The following is a 23,725-nucleotide window of genomic DNA, read 5'->3' on the forward strand; positions in this document are numbered from 1 at the left end:
TTTGTGACTACCAAGTCTCATCTTGAAGCCATCACTTGCGGCTATGTATTCACTTATAGCGTTCCATCCTTTTATCCTTGTTATCAACTTTAACGCATTGTTGGTATCCAGAAAGACTAATTTCTTTACTTTTTTTTTGTGCCCAGTTCTGATGCTCGAGCAAGGCAACAAGCCCTAAAAGTAATATCTATAGCCATGAGATGATTTTCAAGGTATGGTTTCAGGGTATGACTCTCAATGGCATGAACATTGAACTTAATGGTTTAACTTCTTCATACCGAATTGAAGCTTGGCACAAAAACGGTCTTTTTGTTTTTCTTTCTTTACTATGTATCATCACATTTGATTCAAAGTGAACTGAGTGAATGCACTGTAAGGCTAGAAGCTTAGTTCACACAGAATTTACAGTTTGACACCTTGACAGCAAATGTGCTTTTACAACGAAATGACTTGAGTAACGAAGGGTCTCGAATGTACCGGCCTCATTCCCATCTTTCATATGTATTGTGACCACCTCTACAGTGAAGACCACTACAACGGATTTGCCTGTGCAACGAAGGAATTCAGGTGCCTCTGGCAGCTGATACATTGCTTTACAATGAATTCACATGATTCATCGCCATTTAGCTGCAAAGTGCATAAGGATAGCTGGTCAACAGCAAAAAATTGACTGTGCAAGAGAATTAGGACTCTGCAGTAGCTACATGCGCCACATCATCAACACCAATACCAGTGTCGTCTTCTAGGCAAAAAGCGCAAATAGGCACAATTATCTCCATGCTCCTGCTTGGTGGTGGTGCTAAATAGTGAGCTATAGCCACTGCAATGAGCTGTAAGAAACTGTGCTGGGATGGAAACCAACACTGGCGAACTCTGTGAACGACAGGCGCTAACATATATGCAGTGAGCTGCTTTGCGCCGATCCAATTGGGAGAGCTAATGAAACTATGTAAACTGCAGCGAGCACTTGCAGGCACTTGTTGTTCTCCCTGCATTTGGTAGGACTGTGCATAATGTGAAACGAGGATATTTAACGCAACATCGTTAATGGCCCTGCGTCGCAGAAAAGCCGGAATCGTTATTGTTGCAATGCAAAAAAAACACGAGGCAAAGAAATAAAGAATCCTAATGAGGGAGTAATTACTCATTGACATCCACTCAAGCATAGCCATACGGCTACAAAGGAAAACTATACAGCTTTCTCAGAAACTTCGTAGTTGAAGAAAAATTCGTCCTGATCCGGAAATCGAACCCAGCACCATCGCTTTTCCGGAGCAGTCGCTCTACTGACTGAGCTAACGAGGACGGTTAGCAGAACAGATGGTAGGGCGAGAGCGAATTGATCTATAACTTGGAAGTGGGAATGGTGCTGGTCAAATATTTAGGGGAATCCCCCAAGGTGGAGTAGGTTTCTAATAAGGGAGTATTTACTCATTGACATCCACCCAAGCGCAGCCATACGGCTACAAAGGAAAGCTATACAGCTTTCTCAGAGACCTCATAGTTAAAGAATCCTGCAGGTGTATAGACTCAAACTCGGCTCCTTCGGATAGGAAGGGAAGCACGCAACTGCTCAGCCACAGAACTGCATTGCTTCCCTTCGTATAAAGGTGGGCTTAGTGTATGCACTGCTAGTGAGTAGGTGCATCAATAAAGAAACTAATTACAGAAGAGTAGTTCTTTCCGCTGATCTTCCACTATGCTTGCCTGCAATCTTAGCACTGCCATGCAGTGCCCAAAGGAAAATCCTGCAGTCGTACAGAGCTACAGAACAAGATGGCGTGCGGGCAGTGGAACATGTACTTTGGCTGCACTGTTGTCTACCAGCGTGGGGCACTGTCATACTATACTGTGGACGAATAAAGGAGTGTAGTGTCACGAGAACTATGTTGTCGTGAGGCTCAAGATTACGAGAAGCGAATGAGACGGTGATGAAAATAGAGCCCAATAATGATGTCGCATCTAACTCTAAGGGCAAAGCTTAAGAGTCCTCACAAATTTTTGATAGGAGAGGCAAAAGTGGAATTAGACGCTTTGCAGCGGAAAATTTCGTCGCTTCTAGATTTCACCATGAAGCATTGTGTGAGCCTTGATGTGATAAGGACAGCTACAGTTTCTCACTGTATCGGAAGAATCGCCCGGCTAGAAGAAAATTAATGACTATTTAATTTAATGGCTCATACTGTGATTGACAAAGTGCGTTCCGCTTTTGCGGCGGCTGTCGCGTGGCGTTCCTTGGCGCGCTTTCAAGTGTGGGATTGCAGATGGCAGGAACGCTAGACAAGATAAGACTTCTGGAGGAAAGGCGCAGTACCTGTCACACTTTCTCCGACAAGTGTGCGTTTGGATGGTACGCCATCACTCCTGTCGCGTGACGTTCCTTGGCACGCATTCAAGTGTGGGATTGCTGATGACAAGAACGCAAGACAAAATGAGACTTCTCAGGCTTTCGCCTTTCACTACTTTAGTCGCTAAAGTCCCTCGTAATTTTTTTCATGGAGTCAGTTCAACTCACGATAAACAAAGGCTTTCTTTCGTAGAATGTGCTTAGCTTCCTCTACTGCATGCGATGAGATGCGTGGCCTCTACAACAAAGTGACCTGTATAATGAAAGATTCCTGAGATCCCTAAAGCACTTCATTACAAAGACATTCAACTGCATCTAAATCCTGACACAGTAGTCTGCACACATGGTAAGAAATACTGTTAACCAACCTGTAGAATTGGAAGCAGCCACAGTTTTCTTATTTGAATAATATTTACGGAAGACCGTGAAATGAGCACGCCAACTTGATAAATAACTTGCAGCCTGAAACGAAGATAAATGATGCAGTCTTTTGAATGCAGTCTTTTGAAAAACAAAAATTATCATCCTGATTTTTTTTGTTTTCTGAGAAATCACTACATGAGAATGTAGCCATACACTTACCACCTGTACTGCTCCTTGTGCGTGAGCTTCGTGTTCCTGAACACTATTAGCTCAAGCTGCAAGAAACAAAAGCTCCATGTAAGCATTGTACTTGGAATTGGTTAGTAATGGTTTAGCAAGGTTTGGATAGAGTTTTTCTGCACTGTCAGCCTAAGGCATAAGATTAAACAAGCTCTAAGGCACTGCTGTTGCCTGATAAAAAAAAAAGAAAGAGCCTCTTCAATACATACCAATCCCTGGTTTATGAAGTACTCGGCAAAGTAGACAAGCCCGAGAGGAATCATGAATCTGAGCAGCGGCTGAAATCAAAATAATAAAAATTTCGCACATCCTGTTCAGAATGCAGAGAGAACTTTCACAATGAGGCAGTCAGTGTGGTTGGTACCAGAGACAAATTAATTATATACAAGCTAAAATTTTGTGAATTATTTGTGTTGCCGAGCTGAATTCACTGGCACCAATGAAGATTAAGTTTCAGCTTGATAAATTATCGTTTCTTGTGTTTAGTATTTCTTTGGAATAATCTGGGACACTGTTCAATATGCTCAAAATGAAATGTCCAGTAGCCATCAAGCGAAGGACTTTGGCACGCACATCAAAGTGCCCCCATGCTTTTGAGTCGAGCATTTAATTTAACCATTGACTAACCTTAATAAGCTTCAGCTTTTGCACTAATGTGAGCGTGCTTTTGACTTGCTCCGAACAACCGCTGCTGCAGCTCAGAAGCGGCTCTTCGTCGGGCACGACAATACTGGGCTGTCGTGAGCGCAGTCTTGGGTGGGCCAGTATTCCCCAGAAACTGCAATTCGGAGACAAAGCACATGTCAGCATTCTGTAGCCACACATTGCCAGCTTGTCTTCGACAAAGCTCTACATTTCCAAATAAAACAATTTAACATGAAGTTGGCCTCATAATCACTGCCATAAAAAATGCCGATGTGCTCTTATTAAAGGTCCAACAGTTGCACAAGCTTGCATGGCTCAATTGTTCTCATCTTATGCTGAGAATGATAACCAATGGGCAGCGGTTATCAAGCCAATGGGAGAAGCCTTTGGCTTGCATTGGATGCATGGTTTAACATGATGGTAAAAACAATGATGCCTCGATTACATTGCTTAATAAACATTTATTTCACAGGATGCCAATTTAATACTGCTACTTATAAGACAAACCCTGAGTTTAAATACAAAGTACACTTAGGTTTTGCATAAATGAATAGAACACAGCATTTTTCTAGTGCGAACTTTCTTCGAAATGCTGCACAAGACATTAAAAAAACATGACCATCCACATGGAGCGATAGAAAAGGCAATACATAATTTATAACTGAACTTTTTCTCTCGTAGAATTGCAATTTCGGTTCCAACCATCTAACAGTGGCTGTGATGTCACAGATGCAGTGAAGTATTAAAAAAGCTGCAGTATAGGCACTGCTGCTTTCTTTTTTTATTTTGCGAGAACACTTGATGGGGGGAGCCAATACAAGATCTGGAATCTCAAAATGTAGTGATTAGTAGACGGCAGTTTAAGCTCTTTCCTTTGACATCTCAGTTGTCGTTCAATGGCTGAAATAAAAAGTGCACAAGAACTGAATGAGTAAAAATTCAGTTATAAACTATTTCGCCTGCATAGGTGAACTCCACATCGTGTCTAATGTACACACTATTGGATTGTGCACTATATAAAAAAACAAACACACAAACCCAAAATTTTGCTGCCCCTTCTCCTTTAACAAAAAACTTGAAGATCCCTTCTAAACATTTCATACATCTACAACTCCTGGAACATGCGCTGCTTATCTCTTCTGAACATTTAATACATCTACAACTCCTGGAAAATGCGCTACTTATGTTAACAAAATGCTCCTACCCAAAGGTTAATGCATGGTGGTAAGCAAGGAAACAAACAAGGTGCATGAAGTTTTCAGCTGTTATTATGGTGACAACAAACTACTTTTCCACACGTAACGAAACATTCCATCAACCAAGCTATTCCTCCATTAAAATTTAGAATAATGATAAACTCGGAATGTTTGTCATACTTGTGGACTGAATTCGATTGCAAAGCTGCACACAGATGTCACAGCAGTGCACTGGCAACAGGTCACATTGGTAGTACATTAGCATACTAACTTACTACATTACAATAACATACATGGAAAACAACTCTTGCCAATCATGATGAGTTACAGGCCAAGTAAAATCAATAGTGTGAACAAATGACAGCAAGCAAAGGGTTTTTTTTTTTTCTTTAACCACTTCCATTTTGACTAACCTAGACTCAGCACTGAAATCACTAATGCTATTGTGTAGATTTACGACACCATTAAAGCACAACTTCTCTGTCGCATTCTTTCATAACAAATTCCATTTGACCAATTATATCTGTACAATTACGTTATTTTTCTTGTCTGCTTTTTCTCATTACCTTTAGCCCGTGAGATTTTTATGTCAAACAATGGTACACTTTGTACTGTAGTTTCAATCACAGAAAATCATGTCCATATTTTCTACTTTTGAGCCTCCTGCAGAAAATATAATATGCAACCACATGCAGCAGACTGAATTTGAGATTTAAAAAATGAACAAAAGAAAAAAACATGAATCATTCAGAGGACTGAGTAATCAAATTATATGGTACTGTTTCAGCAATGTATACCTTTATCAAGCAGTCTGCAAAGTTCAATTTCAGAATGCTTTACGTGTCTACCATATTTCTTCAATATAGTATATTACAAAATGATGTTAGGTGCTGTATTGAATATAGGGATTAATGTACCAAAGTTGCAATTAGGCCATGTGAGGTGCCATAGTGGATGGCTCCCGATCATTTTAGACCACCAGGTGTTCTCCAACATGCATTGACAACATCACACAAAGTTTGACGTATTTGCATTTCGAACTGCGACGGCTACGGCGGTGGCTGGGACTGATCTCAGGAGTAGCACTTGCCTGACCGCCATCATCACAGGTACAAACAGCATGACCAAAAGGGTTGTTTCAGGTGTCAACACTGATGCCATGGCAGCATAGGACAGGGCACCCAGGACGCCCGCGCCACCTAGTGAGTATGTGCAGAGTAAGTCAGGGTAAGCAAACTTTGGACATCCGTGGGATGTGGGATGTTTGGACATCTGTGAGATGTCCAAGCGGAAGTATGCTGTGCTCCATTAATTTTTTTTCTAATTTCTCCAAACAAAACACCCAAAAACATGGATGCTGCAGAAGAACAGCTGGCATGGTTATTGCCAGTTCAAGTTTTAAAACGACTAGACGCGAGAGCAAATTAGCAGTACAATCTCAAAATGAAATAACAGCAACACTAGTCTATTCAACAGCAAGTGCCAGCATAAAATGCTGGAACAATAATGAAATAATGATCAGTAATGGATTAATGAAATGCACAAAATGCTGAAACGACATTCAGCATATTATTGCACTTTTTTTCATAGCCAGGAGATGACTATGAAAGACCGGAATGGGTGTATACACAGTGCTCAAACATGGATGAAAAGAGCGGCAAATATGCACGCACGCTAATAAGGTCATTGCTGCATGACATTTGTATTCTTTGCTGAACAGTAAACAGAATCAGTTTTTAATATTTGACAAAATCAAACAAGATAAGAGTCATTGAAATTCTTGCTCTTTCAGTTTACTCTAACGGGTAGCTTTTTACTTCAGTAACCAGAAAAGCCCATAACAATGGACTACTTTTTGATGCGGAGGAATTATGTGTGTCGGTTACTGCAAACTTAAGTTGTATCCGAGTGTAAACATTCCACAAAACCATAAAGTAACTGCAAAAATTAATTTTCAATAACTTTAAGTTTGCTAGAAATGATCTTCAGTAATTGCGAACATAACAGATGCATGCACAAGAAAAAAAATTAGCTGTGGTTTAGCTTGTGGTTAAATCTGGAGTTACGCAAGAGCAATCTGCATAGCTATGCTTAGGTTCGGCTTGAAAGTAAAGACATGGCTTTTGCACATAGTAGTTTACGCTACGGTTCCAGCTTTATTTATGCCATAGGAGATTCACTTCACGTATGAGCACCCTTCGCCTCTCGTCGCTGACCCTTCTCATTCGGGTGTAGAAGATTTCTAGTGGTATGACATTGCTTCTACGTCGAACTCAAGGGCACACTGCGGCCACAACGTTTGAATGAACTTTTTGTCCTAGCAACTCGCTGTTGTCATTCGCCTCTACCAACTACAGAGTTATCTATCTTCTTTTTCTACTTCTTTCTTTGCTTTTCGGACAGGCATGTTTTTCTACTTCTTTCTTTGCTTTTCGGACAGGCATGGACAGACATGGTGAAATGGCGAGACAGCAGCCAATGTAGCGCTTGCTAAAAAAATCATCCTTTGATTATCAGCCTTCGAATATGAGCTCTGTCACCATATGCTTTGCACTGCAATGCATAAATGAAATTACCACCGAGACGACTTGACTACTCTTTTTATGTAAAATGCTCTTGAACCTTTTATGCAAAAGTAGCCTTAAACATATGCCAGAGGTGCATTTACCGCTTGAATTTGAGTTCTCTATTTCATGGTTCTCGAGAAGTGTTCATAAAGACAATTGCCTTGACAACCTTTCTCTTTTAAAGATTGCATCTTAAGAATATTTTGTTTATCAATTCATAAGCTGAGGCTACGAAAAACAAATGTTACTACTCCAACTCTAAAATTGTTTTGGAATGAAATATGGATGGAATGCACAACTGTAAACAGCAACGAATGAGTTGCATACCTGTGCCCGATGACCAAGTTGATATTACATCCCTGCACAGAAAAACAGGTGTCAGCAAACAGCTCAGGCAATCTCCTTATCATCTCTAGCTAAATCTGCCCTGTCCTTATCTACCACTCTTGTATGTGGACAGGAATACTTACGATTCAAAGTATGATGAGTAAGCAAGGAATGTGATCTCGCCCAAGCCACTGCCGATGGCAGCACAGACAACCCCTGCAATGGTTCAATTCGACGATGCTTGTACATCATTAATTACCAATTTTAAGATCAACTGGAGGATTCGTAATGTGTGCTCACCGAGAAAAGACATCCACTTCGCAATAGTGAAAGAGGTCATAAGAAAACTTGAGCAGGAAAGCAGAACGACAGCTGCAACTTGAATGCTGGCAAAAATAAAGAGAGAACAATGATTTCACTTTCATTCTTCCTTCGTGTTCAACCACTTGAATCAATGTCAAGCCCAGTTTTGATCAAGATGCTCATAGTATAACTAGTCCTAAGATTTTTGGTTTTTCAGGTGCAAGTGTATTTCATTCCGCTTTTGTATGAAGCTTTCTGCAATAATATATGTGCAACACATCTACATAAATAGTGGCCATATAAAATTAAGACAGGCTGTTCATTTCTGAACCTCCATCAAAGCTCTGCCAGGTGAATGCATCATCATCATCATCAGCCTGACTAATTTCTCCACTTAACCCGGTTCTGTGCTAGCTGCATCCACTTCACCCCTGCGAACTTCTTAACATCATCCGCCCACCTAACTTTCTGCCACCCCCTGCTACGCTTTCCTTCCCTTGCAATCCAGTTCGTTACCCTAAGCGACCATTGGTCATCCTCTCTTCACACTACATGTCCTGCCCATGCCCATTTCTTCTTCTTAATTTCCACTAGAATGTCGGTAACTTGAGTTATTTCTCTGACCCACTCTGCAAGCTTCCTATCTCTTAATGTTACCCCTACCATTTTTCGTTCCATAGCCCTCTGAGTTGTCCTCAACCTAAGTAGAACCCTCTTGATTAGCCTCCACGTTTCAGCCCCATAGGTGAGTACAGGTAAGATGCCACTGTTGTATACTTTCCTCTTGAGCGATACCGGTAAGCTGCTAGTCATAATCTGCGAGTGCTTGCCACATGCGCTCTATCCCAATTCTTCTTGTTATTTCCATTTCATGGTCCGGATCTGCGGTTACTACCTGTCCTAAGTAGACATATTCGCCTACTACTTCCAGTACTTCGCTACCTAATGTAAACTGCTGTTCCTTCCCGAGGCTGTTGAGCATTACCTTAGTCTTCCGCATATTGATTTTCAAGCCTACCTTTCTACTTTTCCTGTCTAGGTCATCAATCATTATTTGCAGTTCATCCCCCGAGTTGCTTAGCAAGGCAATGTCATCAGCAAATCACAGATTACTGAGGTATTCTCCATCTACCCTTATCCTTAACTGCTCCCACTCCAAGTCTCTGAATACTTCCTCTAAGCAAGCTGTGAATAGTACTGGGGAGATTATGTCTCCTGGCCTAACACCTTTCTTTATGGGAATTTTGTTACTTTCTTTATGTAGAATTATGGTTGCTGTGCAGCCACTATATATATCTTCCAGCACTTTCACGTACAGCTCGTCTACCTCCTGATTTCGCAATGCCTGCATCACCGCCGAGGTTTCAACCGAGTCAAATGCTTTTTCGTAATCAATGAATGCTATGTATAAGGGCTGGTTGTATTCCGAGCATTTTTCTATCACCTGATTGATGGTATGGATGTGATCGATAGTAGAGTACCGTTTCCGGAAACCTGCTTGATCCTTTGCTTGATTGTAGTCCAAGGTTGTCCTGATTCTATTAGCGATTACCTTAGTAAATACCTTATACGTAACAGACAGTAAGCTGATTGGTCTGTAATGTTTAGGTCCTTAGAGTCCCCTTTCTTATGAATGAGGATAATGTTTGCATTCGTCCATGGTTCCGGTACCGTCGATGACACCAGGCACTGCGTATACAGGGTGGCCAGTTTTTCTAGCACGATATCCCCCCGTCCTTCAACAAATCTGTAGTTATCTGATCCTCTCCAGCTGATTTCTCCCTTTTCATAGATTCTAACGCTTTCTTGACCTCGTCCTTCGTCACTGGTGGAACGTCTGACTGTTTTTCCCTACTGCCAATCTCATTACGGTCCTGACTACTTTGGCTACTGTAGAGATCTGTATAGAACTCCTTGGCTACTTTGACTATGTTGCCCATATTCGTGATGACGTTGCCCGCCTTGTCCCTCATCGCATACATCTGGTTTTTGCCTATGCCCAATTACTTGTTTACTGCTTTAAGGCTTCCCCCGTTCTTTACGGCATGCTCAATTTTCTCCATGTTATACTTCCTTATATCGGCCACCTTGCGCTTATTGATTAGCTTTGATATCTCAGCCAATTCGATCTGGTCTGTTTGATTGGAAGCTTTCATACTCTGGCGTTTCTTAATCAAATCCTTCGTCTCCTTAGACAGCTTACCGGTATCCTCTCTCAGGCGGTATCGGGAATTAGGCGATATCCTACTGCCTAATTCTACCACGCACTCAGTAATGATATCTCTGAAATTATTGTTCATTGCTTCTAGGGTAATGTCGCCATCCTCGGTTAGAGCTGAATATCTGTTCTGTAGCGAGATCCTTCTGCCTCTCTTCTCTTCTGCCCTCCCTTCTGCCCTCCCCCTCACCGCTAGTTCGTTGATGGGTTTCTTTCTTACTAATCTGTTGTGTTCCTTCTTCAGATTTAGGCCAATTCGAGACCTCACCATCCTGTGGTCACTGCATCGCACTTTCCCGATTACCTCTGCATCTCGCATAATGGCGGGGGTTGAACACATTATGAAGTCAATTTCATTTTTAGTCTCCCCATTAGGACTTTTCCATGTCCATTTCCGGTTCTTCCGTTTGCTGAAGAAGGTATTCATAATTCTTAGGTTATTGTGCTCTGCAAACTCAACTAGTAAATCCCCCCTGCTGTTCCTAGAACCAATGCCATAGTCACCTACTGCCTGGTCGCCTGCCTGCTTTTCCCCTACCTTGGCATTGAGGTCGCCCATTAGTACAGTATACTGCGTCTTTACTTTTCGCATTGCTGATTCTACATCTTCATAGAGGCTTTCAACTGCCTGGTGATCATAACTACATGTAGGTGCATAGGCCTGTACAGCCTTCAGCTTATACCGCTTATTAGGCCTAATTACGATGCCTGCCACCCTCCCATAAATACTATAGAATTCATCTATATTACCCGCTATATAGTTATTGACAAGAAAACCTACTCCTAGTTGTCGCCTCTCTGGTAAACCTCGATAACACAGTACATGCCCATCCTTCAGTACAGTATATGCCTCATTCGGCCTCCTAACCTCACTAAGCCCTATGACATCCCACTTCATACCCTCTAGTTCCTCTAACAGCACTGCTAAACTAGCTTCCCTAGCTAGGGTTCTAGCATTAAACGTTGCCAGGGTCAGTTTCCAATGGCGGCCTGTCCAGCGGAGCCAGGAATTCTTAGCACCCCCTGCTGCGTCACAGGTCTGACCGCCGCCGTGGTCAGTTGTTCCGCAGCCGCCGGTGACTGAGGGCCGGGGTTTTGTGGAGCTTATCATGAGAGGTTGCGGCCAATTACTGCACTAGGGTGGCCAAATCCTGTTCTGGTGAGGGAGTGCGTTGCCGGAGGTGTTCACTGGCATCAGATCGCACCCCAAACCTGTTTATGCAATTCCGCCGACACGCGGATTTTTTATTTTTTTTTTAATCCGGTGGAGAATTGCGCGGCACCGGGATTTGAACCCCGGTCCTCTTGCATGCAAGGCGGATGTTCTACCGCTACGCCACCGCTGTGTCACCTTGAGGTGAATGCATATTGGTTTAAGTAAATGTATGTGGGCTATCACTGTCTATCACTGAGTCACGTGATGCCACATACAGCTCAAGCAATCTGAAGTCAGCTCTCTGCTGCTACTGAGTTTTGCCACTGCAAAAGCTGGAAAATACACCAGCCTAAAGACAAGCTGTCAACACAAGCAAATTATGAAGCCAATAAATCAAAACTGACAAAAGTAGATGCCAGACTTGCGTTCTTTTTCATATAGCCGTACCTTGTGTTGATGTTGAAGAATGGAGCAGTGAGCTTGATGAGAAGGGCAGGCAGGATGTCTGCAAGCAGGATTGCCTGGACGGTGGAGACAGCGGTGACAACAATTTAGCAAAATTTATATAACACTGTTGTAAAATGTACTTTCTAAAATGAAGATTAAGTAATAGGTATGGCAATACAAAAGTGAAATGAATGCAGGGAGATTGAGGCAGATAATAAAAAAGGGCAACATTAAATGTAACACAAATAATATTGATGTGAATGTCATTCCATAAGAAATCAATCAAAATGCAGGGACTCCTTGTTCGCTTAGATTAGATCCTTGTTCAGTTAGATACAGATGCAGATCTAAATTACACCATTTGCTACAGCCACTGTTTTGCTGTTAAATACTGCATGTGGTATCAATGTGCACATGGTAAAACCATAATAATGCATAATATAAATAATGGCTGGAAAAGAGGCTTATGTTTTTGGTAGACTTCTGTGTATGTAAGAACATTTTCTGTCCCAAATGTTTCTGTGACCTCAATGAATGTAGTCTTCAGTCATTTCAGGAAAGAAAAGAGACACAAGGCAAAACAAGCTCCCTTTAAACTACTGACATATATAACCTATAGCATATAGTGGAAATCAAGAAGAAGAAACGGGCATGGGCAGGACATGTAGTACGAAGCGAGGATAACCGATGGTTGCTTAGGGTAACAAACTGGATTCCAAGCGAAGGAAAGCGTAGCAGGGGGAGGCAGAAAGTCAGGTGGGCAGATGAGGTTAAGAAGTTTGCAGGGGTCAAGGGCACAGTACCAGCCTGCAGCCCAGTTTTCGAGCCCATTTTAATGCAAGTCTCATGCCAAAGAAAACATGTGCTAAAACAAACAGCTTACATCGGCAAACAAATGACAGCTGAAAAAGAGGAACTCACCCCTGTGGATGTTGGATTGCATCTTGTATTGTTGGGAGGATGTGGATCAACCGTGACCTAGGCAAGAGCAACAGGGTGCTATATGGTGAGCGCAAATAAAGTCAGCAAATTAATCGCTCATGGCTGTCAGGTACTTACATTATGAGGACCGAGATCCTTGTTGAGGATGTCAAATGCTGCACTAAGCATAACCACATATGCATAATTGTTGCAAAGTCCCAAGAGCCTGGAATGAATCACACGTATGTATGCTCAGCAGACTGCTCCTTGGGGCAAGTGGGTGAAACTTCATGAATGACGAGCTACGACAAATTACGAAATGAAAGAAGAGACAGGCAACAGGACGAATCACCATAGGACGTCGTCTCATTTTCCACAGTGTGTTACAGACCAACGTAAAATGCAGTGTTTTGCATGAAAAATGCATGTAAGCACATATGCATTCCCATGTAAAACCGTTATGCTATGCAATTGTGTTTGAAGTTCTAGAGTGCCTCAACCCTTTGTGATTATTGCAATGCAAGGTAATTACACTTTAGCAATGCTCTTTCAATACAAGTTCCCATGGTAAGGGTAAAATAAACTGTTTGTGACAGACAACATGCAGGGCAAACAAATGGACTTCATATTGCTGAGAATGACCTCCATGTTGGACAATCTAAACACAAAACATACCCTGCCTTCAGTGACAATGAGATTTTTCAGAAACGTTGGACAAAGAATGGCTGCAAAAAGGAGTTGAAAATATTGTATTTCATGATGGGCTATAATAATCTCCAATGAATGCCTACCTCAATAAAATCACAAAAGCAGCCTACATTCAGCAACTGGCTGTTGCAAACATAGCATTTTTTTTTTGGCGTAAGAATCTTAATAAGCCGATCTTCCAATAAGAACTGCACAGGAAGACATATTTAATTACCAATACAATACCTTTATGCAGTCACATGTGTAAAAAAAAATATTACCAAAAGCCCGCAAGATTGCGTGCACGCCTCAGTCTATCCCCATGATCTGTGATGTAAAAGGAAACAAAAAGTCTGTTAGATTATGAATGTGTGAATACCAAAACCAGCAAAATGCAGAAACATTATGAAAAGCAAATTGCTTCCATAGAATTAAGCAATGGATCAGTTCGCCAACTACACTCTGATCTTATGTTTCGCCCCATTACGTCATTACCAGACTTAACACTGGTTACCAATATTTCTGGCTGAAAATTAACACCACGCCTACTCAGTTACGTGCAGGCCAACACTACACACAGGGTACACATTTCCCACATCACTGATACAGGCAATGTCAAATAATTCGCCTCTAAATTAACTTACGGAACAGAGTGGTACTGTGGCATACCAAACCTCAATGTCACAGCACCACCTCGTTAATTATGGTGTCGAGTGGCATCAACATTCACTTCTTATTTGCTCTGTCTTGTCTCTTGGGTACCATGGCGTGCATTTATTTACCTATTTGCCTGTGTTCTCACCATGACAGTAATTCTCTCAATACTGCTTTATAAGCTTGAGAAATATCAAACCGGCAAATACCACTGATGCCGACTGCTACTACAAGAAGTGCTGTCTGGCTCACGCTTAGCCATAAATACCTGCAATTGACTGCATCAAAATGTGTTTGCAATAGAAACAATGCAACACAAGAAGAGAGGAACCAATGAAATAATTTCTCTAGAGACAAGAAACCTGTACTGAAACATTTTTTTCAGCATGCAGAACCAAATATTACATTACATACTGTAAAAAGAACACTCAACAAGGGTAGAGGAGAAACCTCAGTTCACAAGCCGAGCCAACGTTTCAACAAGTGGACTTGCCTTCGTCTTACATTAAATTCTGTAGTTTCATGTTCATATGCTATGTCAAGGCCTTGCATGAAGACAGACCAATTTTTATTGTGATAGCAATACTGTGCCAGGTTTCGACCCGTCGCGGCGTCCCGGGAAGGGCCACGTTTGACCTTGAACAGCCGCGAAGAAGAAGACGACGACGAAAAAGAAGAAGATGAAGAACGCTCAGTCACCTGCAGCTAATGCTTCCTCTCCATATTCGGTTCAGCAGCACTGAACCCTTCTCATTTATATGTGGGCTGGTAGCTTACGCTCTCGTGTCATACTCTTAAAGGACGAGCTTGAAGTTTTCCCAATAATGTAGCTCCTTACACTGATAGGGCGTGATAGGGGAATAATGTAGCAGGCAAAAGAAGCTTCTGCCATTAGTTTCGCAATTCAACTAGGGTTAACTAGAGTTAAACCACAACTAATTTTATTTTTTTTCACAAACAATCAATATAAACAAGCCTCTAACTTAGAGAAGCTTGAACACTGCGGCACCCAAAGGCTCAAAACCATCTATGTTGAGCAAGTTTCCCATTAGGATTTTTTAATGTGTGCATGACAAAATGAGGTTTTATAACCGGGCACCTGGCACATTTAACTCATGCCACAAATTTTGGGAAAGCTGATAATGCAGCTCTTACTTACACTTATGCTAATAGTTTTGGAAAGAGAGAGAGAGAAAAAAAGCATTTATTTACAAACAACATTGGGTGAGGTCCATAGTCAAGGCAGAAAGCTGGTAATAGTATCTCATGGCTAATTAAAAAAGCTAGTGCATAACAAAAAATTTGAAAAATTAGTGCTCGTCCTGTCGTTTTCTTTGTCCTCATCCTACACGCTAGCACAGTTGTGGTGCCTCTAGGCCCGGGGCTCTGTTCCAGGGACCAGACTGGTGCCAGCTGGAACCAACTAGGAATTGATCCATAAACAAGCTTAACCAGTCAAGATTTCCACCCGGGGCAGCAGTGCAGGCTGAGGCGGTGTTACAAGTACTACTTTAACTACCATTGCAACTAATAAGTAAAATATAATTACAATAAAATGGTGGTTGTGGTTTGTTGGGTTTAACGTCCCAAAGCGATTCAGGCTACGAGAGACGCCGTAGTGGAGGACTACGAAAATTTCAACCACCTGGGGTTCGTTAACATGCACCGACATCGCACAGCACACGGGGGCACCTGGCTTTTCACCTCCATCGAAAAGAGGCCGCCAAGGCTGGGATTCGATTCCGCATTATTGGGCACAGTAGTCGAGCGCCCTAACCACTGCATCACCACGGCGGGGGAAAAGAAGGTCATGTCTGCATGACAAACATGAACCGACCTCTCGAGCTATAATGCTACATAATGAGCTATATAATAAGCTATATAATGAGCACCACATTACCTAGCTGGGTTAGGTCAGTGCTAAAAGCCTGCAATGCCATTAAGTTCTGAGCACAAAGCTTGGCATGTGGACGGTAGCTCAAATTTTTCGTTATTATTTATCTCTCAACTGCTTTTGCTTTCATTGCCAACATGTACATAAGAGAACAGCTGCAAGTATTCTTATTCCTTATGAATACCCTTCTGTATTCTCCATGAATTAAAGAAAGTGTGCATGTAACCCTTAGTGTTCCCGGAGACTGTGATGGGGTCCGATTGATTAGATTGGGTGAGACACTGATGAAGCGAGCCTGTTAGTTAAGCCGCCATGTTTTATTCCATAGTGGCCAACAGAGTGGTAACATTCGGCTAGATTCCAATTACAAACACTACAATACCCTCCTTGGGGAAAGTTAAATGGATGTGCACACACTGTTACAGACCACTGTAGAAAGGTCTCTCACTGGCAAACAGTCACAAAGTCGGGTCTCAAAGTCAGACAGATGACGTGGAGGTTTTCTGTTTCTCTGTGGATAGCGCCGTGTTTGAAAACTCTGGTGCAATGCAGGTGGTGTAGGCGGGTGCAATATAGGAGGTGCAGGCTGGTTCACTACAGGTGGTGGATATATGATGTCATCGCGGTCGAGTGGTGTTGTGGCTGATGCTTGTTTGAGGCCAGAGACATCCTTGAAAAAACTTGAGTTGCGCGTTATTACTCTTTTTCCTCTCAGTGCCTTGATTTGTGATCCATGAATGCTTACAACGATATAAGGGTCTGGATCATAGTATGGAGTGAACTTGTCGCGTCTCTCTTGCTTGCACAGGACTCGTTGATCAATAGAGAAGCGATGTGGTTGAGTATGTCTTCGTGCGTCAGCATGATGTTTGTTGTATGCCTTTTTCTCGAGCGCGGTTGTTTTCAACATTGTTAAGTCTTCATTGTGCGAAGGAGCTTCAGGGTAGCATGGGAGAACATTCCTCATTGGTCTGCCAAACAGCGATTCATATGGTGATCTTCCTGTTGTAAGGTGTTTGGAAGATCTGTATGACATCAGGGAAGTGTCAAGCTCTACTTTCCAATCTGTGTTCTCAAACTGACTTGTGTGAACATGCTTTTTCAATGTTCTCATGAACCGTTCAGCTTCACCATTAGCTTGAGGCCATAAAGGTGTGATCCGATGGTGTCGAAATCCTAACTCTTTAGAGAGTGCAGCAAACTCTCTGCCTTGAAATGGTGGTCCATTGTCAGTTTTTACCTGTGCGGGGATTCCGAACTGGCAAAACAGTCGTCGCAGCAAGGGGAGCACATTGTTTGCACTTGTGGAATGTGTGACTTGTACTACTAGGTATCGCGAGAAGTCATCTATTACCACCATAGCGTACTTTCTATCTGAGAACGGACCAAAAAAGTCAACCGAAACTTCCTCCCAGGGACCATTGGGTGGTTCAGTGATGGCAAGTGGTTCTTGCTTTGCTTGGGGAACGACTGCTTGACATGGTAGGCAGCTTTTAATCAACGTGTGTACTAGTTTGTCCATGCCTGGAAACCAAACTTTTTCTCTCAGCATTTGTTTTGTTTTGACAATCCCTTCATGACCCTTGTGAGCAAGCAGCACTGCTTGCTTCTGCAGGCTAGTGGGAAGAACTAGGCGCATTTCTCGAAGGACGATGCCCTCAGGTGTTGTTCTTAGTTCAGTCTTTATGGAGGCAAATGGCTTCAGTTCAACTGAGACCCAGCTGCTAGGTGTGGGGTGCTGGATAGCACTGACAAGTAATTGTAGCTGCAGGTCTGCTTTAGTTTCTTCAGCAACTTCTTGAACTGAGAAGGTTTTTGGGACGCTGTGGCACTGGATGAAGTTAACATACTCGTTGGGTACTTAGTCGATGCAGGCATGTATTTTCATCTCAAGAACCGGATGCCTGGAAAGGTAATCGGAAGGGTTGCTACTTCCTACGGTGTGCTGTACATCAAACTTGTACTATTGAATGCGCAGAGCGAGGCGCTCAATGCGGGCAGATGGTGATGATCTTGGGTTTCCCAGTATGCTCACTAAAGGCTTGTGATTAGTCAGCAAAAGAAAGTGAATTCCACAAAGATAAAGGCGAAAGTGTTCCATTGCCCATACAGCTGCGAGCATTTCACATTCTATTTGGGAATAGCAGCTTTCAACAGGTGTGAGCACTCTACTTGCATAGGCTATCACTGCAATGTATTCACTGACATGTTGTGTGAGGATAGTACCCAGTCCATGTGGACTTGCATCTACTACCAGTTCCGTCGGCTTGGATGGGTCAAAGTAAGCAAGGGTGAATGCATCAGACATGGTTTGCTTAAAGCTCTCAAAAGCATTCTGCTGTCGTTCTGTGCACTCCCATGCAACATTCTTCAATGTCAGTTCACGTAATGACTGTGTGAGTTTGGCTAGATTTCTCAGGAATCTGCCTGAATAGTTGATCATGCCTAGCAGGCTCTTTACTTCTTGTGATGACTCTGGTGTTCTGATTTGTAGGAAGGCTGCTATCTTCTTGGGATCAGGACGAACGCAATCAGCTGAGAAAATAAGACCAAAGAAGTTCAGTTCTCGTTGATGAAAGTGACACTTTTTTCTCGTTGAGTGTCAGTCCAGCTTTTTGGAGTTGCTGCAGAACTGCTTTCAATGAGGCGTCATGCTCCGGTTTTGTTTGTCCAAAAACAAGGATGTCGTCACTAACATTCAGGACATTGGGGATGCCATTGAGCACTTGGCGGATGGTGTTTTGAAAGATTTCAGCCGCACTGCTGATGCCAAAGTTGAGACGTTTGTAGCGAAACAAGCCAACATGTGTCGAGAAAGTTGTGAGCTGCCTTGAAGAAGTGTCAAGTTCCAACTGGTGATATCCATTCTTCAGGTCAAGGTTGGAGAATACTGTTGCTCCATTTAAGGCAACAATGATGTCATCCACTGTTAAACACAAATGTCGTTCACGTTGAATGGCACTGTTCACAACACGCATGTCAATGCAGATTTGAATTTCATCAGGCTGATGTGGTTTGGGCGTAATAACCACAGGGGACACCCACGGTGTAGGTCCGATGGCTGGCTCTATGATGTCTTCTGACAGGAGGCATTCAAGTTCTTTTTCTGTGGCATCACGAAAGGCAGACGGAATACGTCTGTGTGGTTGTGCAACAGGTGGGACTGAGTCGTTCACACAAATGTGGATGTGCTGGTTTTTGAGTTTTCCAACTCCACTAAACAATTTGGGGAATGCTTACACGACTGACTTGTCACCTGGATTGTCAGAAACTTGGTACGTAATCTGGACAAGCCCCAGGTTGGTTGCTGCTGTGAAGCTTAAGAGTGGTGCACAGTTTCCTGGAATGACAAAAATGTCTTCTTCAATGCACTTATCTTTGTATCTCATTGTAACAGAGACTTTGCCCGAAAGTTCAAATGAAGATGTTGATTTGTATGGGAACACTCTGATGAATGTTTCTTGGAGATTCACATTTAGGAGACAGCTCTTGAAGTCATTTTCGTCAACAATTGACACTGTAGCACCCGTGCCGATTACGAAAGTGACTGGCACATTGTTGACAGTGACAATAGCCTTTGGAGATGAACTTGCTTGAGGGGAAGTCATGGCAACAAAAACGTACTCGTCGCTGCTTGGACTGGTGTCACAGGTGGCTGCAGGCTCTCTAGTACTTGAACTCTTCTTACTGCAGGCTAACTGTGTGTCTGAGTCATTGTTACAGTCCACTGCATGTACTGTTCTCCTGGTTGAGCGACAGAATCGTGCAAAATGACCAACCTTGTTACATGCCTTGCAAGTCTTGCCCCATGCAGCACAACTGGATCAACCGCCTTGGTGAGGCCACTTGCCGCCACAGTTGCGACAACCTGCTGATAAGACATGAGGTCGTTGCGGTGTGTAGGCCTGCCGTGGCATCTGTCGTTCATTTCTTGGGTGTTGGCCATGGTGTTGTCCTTCCTTGTGTACTGCGAACACCGCCGCATTTTTATCGATGTGCTTTTCGATTTCGGACACATCCCGTTCGACATCCTCAAGCAGTCTTCCTTGCTTAAGTAAGTCCGGTAACGTGAGGGAGTGAAGCATGGCCCGACAAACAGCACTACAACAAATCAAATGATCACATTTAACCCACACTGTCCTGCCCGTAAGAAGTCAGTCATTGGCTTCAGAAAACAACACATTTTCCGACACTCAAGCTACCAATGCCTAGACACATGCAGACCCACACATAAGTTCCTTTTGCAAAATTTCACAGGAAGCAGATTTGGGGACTACATCGGGGAAAGGTAGTGACGTAAAAAGTTCAGAAACAAACTGAACGCTTACGAAAGATCTGCACCATCAAAATAAAGGAAAAAAACAGCAAAAGGCTAATCTGTAAAATAAAAAATTCGAGGACACTTTGGCGACTAAAGTGATGAAAGGCGAAATCCTGAGTGCTGCATTCTGCTACGCGACTGTTGCGCATGTAACGATGAATGCTGCTACGAGTAAAGCGAGCGACTATTATTTCACAGTCTGCGAGTACATGTATTCAGTGAATTCTGCTTGGCAGCAATGAGATTGTGCTCCTTGTATCTTCGCAGTTATACGTTTATTGTTGTGTGGTTGATGCTACCTGGTGCGTGGCATTAATTAGTAATTAATTACATAACTGGTACAAAGCAGGAGTTATTAATTACCAATTAATTAACTAGTCATCAATTATTGATTGGTAATTAGTAATTACTTGATTAGTCATTAGTTAGTAATTGATCATTGACTGCCATATGGCCATATAAGGCATGCATTTGCGCATACTGTGGAGGTGCTCTGTGAGTGGTCGAAACCTCAATAAAGTCATCCGTCTCGACCAATCAGAGCCGCCATAAAAGCGTGACACTTTTGCTGAAGACAACGATGAGGCAATAAAGGCTTTCACCTTAAAAGTTTTAATAAAACAGCATGCTTGATACAACAACGTTCTGTGCACAAAGTTTTACTCCAAGTCCGTTTAAACACGTGACAGGACACGGGATATGAGGAAAAACGTCCAAGGTGCGAGTTTTCTGTGCCTGTAAAAGTTACTGTCACGGTTGCATTCAGTTTCAACGTTCTAGTAAGTACTTCAGTGCGTGCGCAAGCTGTGGGGTGACAAAGGTCGAGTCATGTATGAGCATGCACATTTCCGCGGGATGTGTGGCCATAAAGTGTTTCAGAGGAATGACAACATCCCGCACGTGCTAAAGGGACAAAAACAGTTAACAAGCAAAACAACGCTATTGTTCGCGTCCCGCGCTCTCACCCATTTCCGCTGGTTCAGGGTGCCAAATGAAAGGTACAAAGAAAGTAACGAGCGCTATGTAGAGACGCTAAAGAGGCGCACGCGGTTATGAGGGAGTACGTACACACCAAACGATCGTGTAGTTAACACCAAAGACATAGTGCTAAACGGCATGTCCGGCCCCAACGCAGCGAGTTTTCAACGCATCGTAAGTTTCTGCTCTTTTGGTCCACCAAGTATTACTATAAATGTCACAATTCCTCAGCATACAAGTTTCATGCAACGAAACACCTGGCCACCGCCCACCTTTCGATTGTTACTTGCACTGTCCTTTGACAACACTACGGTGCTCTAGAATATGACAACTGTTTTGATAGTGAAATCGAACGGAGAGAACACGCCACTACGCACGATTGCTTTAGCGTTCGCGACAGTGCGTCATATACGACGTTTTTGGTCAGTGAGTGAGACAGTAAGCGACAAGCGCTAGGTTCTAGATCGCAAAACAAAACGAAAGTTGAACCTCTCGGCGAAGGCGACGTCTCTTCCACTACGTCCACACAGTCAAGTTGGGTAGCAGGATTCGAAGGCATTGCTTTAGCCGACAGTACGCTTCTTGGACAGCAGAAAATACTAGGTCATTACTGTGCATGCGGCCAGCGAAGAAGATAGTTCACGGCACTAGAATGCATCTCAGCGCGTTATCATTATTATTATCAGAGTGAACAGCTGTTGCGTGGTTGCAAAAAGACGCACCAGCAGCCGGAAACCGGAAACTGCACTACGGACAGACAGATGATAGGTAAAGGGGTAAAACGGCGTTTGATGTACTTCACAACAAAGTAGTTGGTTCACTCCAGAGCTCCTCAATAATCCAAAAGCTCTGGTTCACTCTTCGTAGATGCATGGAGCACTATTGTTGAAAGCCGTAATGTAAGGGCCACTTGGAAGAAACTCCATGACTCGCCAGCGTTTAACCGCAGTAAAAAATCCCGATTGGTCGACAGAGTCATGACGTCACAGTCACACGCTTTCCGCGCGGAAATTTCAAACATTTCACAACACACGTACAAAATGAATTCGTGTATAAGCGTATCAAAACGTGACACGCTACGCGAATTAACGCCACATGCCTCAAATAATTTCACTTTTAAAGAAACTCATTTTTATTAGCGAAAGCTCGGTCTCTTGGTCGGATTTGAACCCAAGACCTATGGGTTGCGAGCCAGACGCGCTAACGACTAAGGCACGACAGGCACTTTTTCTTCTTTTTCTTGTATGAAAGATAACTAGACCAGGTTACGGTGGGACATCAGTTAACAAGGAGACTTGCAAGCCAAGCCAACGTTTCGACAAGGGGACGTTGGCTTGGCTTGCGAACTGATGGTTTGGTTTGGTTTGTGGGGTTTAACGTCCCAAAGCAACTCAGGATATGAGAGGCCGTAGTGGAGGACTCCGGAAATTTCAACCACCTGGGGTTCTTTAATGTGCACTGACATCGTACAGCACACGGACGCCTTGCTTTTCGCCTCCATCGAAAAGCTGCTGGTTTGCGAACTGAGGCTCCCCCTCAACACATGTTCAGTACTCTTTCATGCTGTGAGACCATCTTCTTCATCTCGCTCTACCCTGGATCTTCTCTATGCGTGGAAGTAAAATAAATATGACAGGAATCTAGCCTTGCTCAACTAGGCTGCGTCCATGAATCCGTCGTACATACCGACACTAGCATCCTGTTATCGCTCTTCCTACACATCAAAATTCCGGGCGACACACACATGCATCGAATAAAAGCAGCTAGACAGGAAGTCGATTTTGCTCAGCATACCAGCCTCGCAGCAGTGAGACTTCGATTAACGCGGCGGCCGGCTCTTCCACATGCTGAACAGTCCCATGACCACAAAAATATCACACGGAACCTTAGAACCTTCCCTAGTTGACAAAAATCTTATACCAAAGTGTGTGATCTCAATGCCCCTTTTGAGGGTCCGTTCACCAACCATGTCGTTAATATCCCCATAGCACGTAGCCACGTTTTGACGCTACCAAGGCTTGTTCAAATCTGGTATATATATAGCTCAGTTGGAAGAGCACCGGACGCGATATTCGGGCCCGGTCGTGGGTTCGGTTCCCACCATCGGCACGTTGTTTTTTCTTCTACTTTGCATTTAATTATCTTTCCCCTGAACAGATTACATTACTAATTTATGTGATTATCGAAATAAAAATAAAAAAAAAGGACATAAAGTACAATCCCCAATGCTTTCCTTGGACTCGCCGACTGTTGGCTTCTTTCCTTCATGTATTATAACGAGCACCCTCATTTCCCCTTCATTTATCTGCTTGTAGCTTACGGGGGTCTCGGTTCTGGCAGTCTTGAGGCCATAGGTAGCGCAAGAGGGTTCTAGCACAGCTTTCGCCCTCGCTCTTGATCACGTTCTACGTGACGCTGGCGGTAACACAGGACGTTCCACGTCCGCCGCTATGGTTGAGGG

The 23,725-nt window shown here is 43.1% G+C and overlaps 2 protein-coding genes across 7 annotated transcripts in view; one reads left to right on the plus strand and one right to left on the minus strand.

Moving 5' to 3' along the window:
- Cln3 (CLN3 lysosomal/endosomal transmembrane protein, battenin) overlaps positions 1-23,725 on the minus strand; it is a 119,376-nt gene that overhangs the window by 3,256 nt on the left and 92,395 nt on the right. For 2 of the 6 annotated variants that reach the window (XM_084577520.1, XM_084577518.1), the window contains exons 2-13: positions 13,699-13,744; positions 12,869-12,956; positions 12,731-12,787; positions 11,810-11,883; positions 7,986-8,071; positions 7,829-7,901; positions 7,686-7,717; positions 5,882-5,990; positions 3,578-3,728; positions 3,160-3,228; positions 2,930-2,985; positions 2,716-2,809 (exon numbers count right to left, since the gene is read on the minus strand). In XM_084577520.1, coding sequence (XP_084433646.1) covers positions 2,716-2,809; positions 2,930-2,985; positions 3,160-3,228; positions 3,578-3,728; positions 5,882-5,990; positions 7,686-7,717; positions 7,829-7,901; positions 7,986-8,071; positions 11,810-11,883; positions 12,731-12,787; positions 12,869-12,919 — 852 coding nt within the window. In that variant the 5' untranslated portion in view covers positions 12,920-12,956; positions 13,699-13,744. Of the gene's footprint in view, positions 1-2,715; positions 2,810-2,929; positions 2,986-3,159; positions 3,229-3,577; positions 3,729-5,881; positions 5,991-7,685; positions 7,718-7,828; positions 7,902-7,985; positions 8,072-11,809; positions 11,884-12,730; positions 12,788-12,868; positions 12,957-13,698; positions 13,745-21,536; positions 22,175-23,725 lie in introns of those variants that run through there. The other 4 variants (XM_084577517.1, XM_084577519.1, XM_084577521.1 and 1 more) reach the window with 4 other exon arrangements.
- Positions 21,277-23,725, plus strand: part of LOC146182424 (putative peptidoglycan muropeptide transporter SLC46) — a 34,297-nt gene continuing 31,848 nt past the window's right edge. Inside the window, exon 1 of the mRNA XM_084577516.1 lies at positions 21,277-21,438. Within this exon, the coding sequence (XP_084433642.1) occupies positions 21,403-21,438 (36 nt within the window). The 5' untranslated portion in view covers positions 21,277-21,402. The remainder of the gene's footprint in view (positions 21,439-23,725) is intronic.

Source organism: Amblyomma maculatum, chromosome 8, assembly GCF_055883805.1.
Source record: "Amblyomma maculatum isolate TAMU_Amacu chromosome 8, ASM5588380v1, whole genome shotgun sequence".
Lineage (NCBI taxonomy): Eukaryota > Metazoa > Arthropoda > Arachnida > Ixodida > Ixodidae > Amblyomma > Amblyomma maculatum.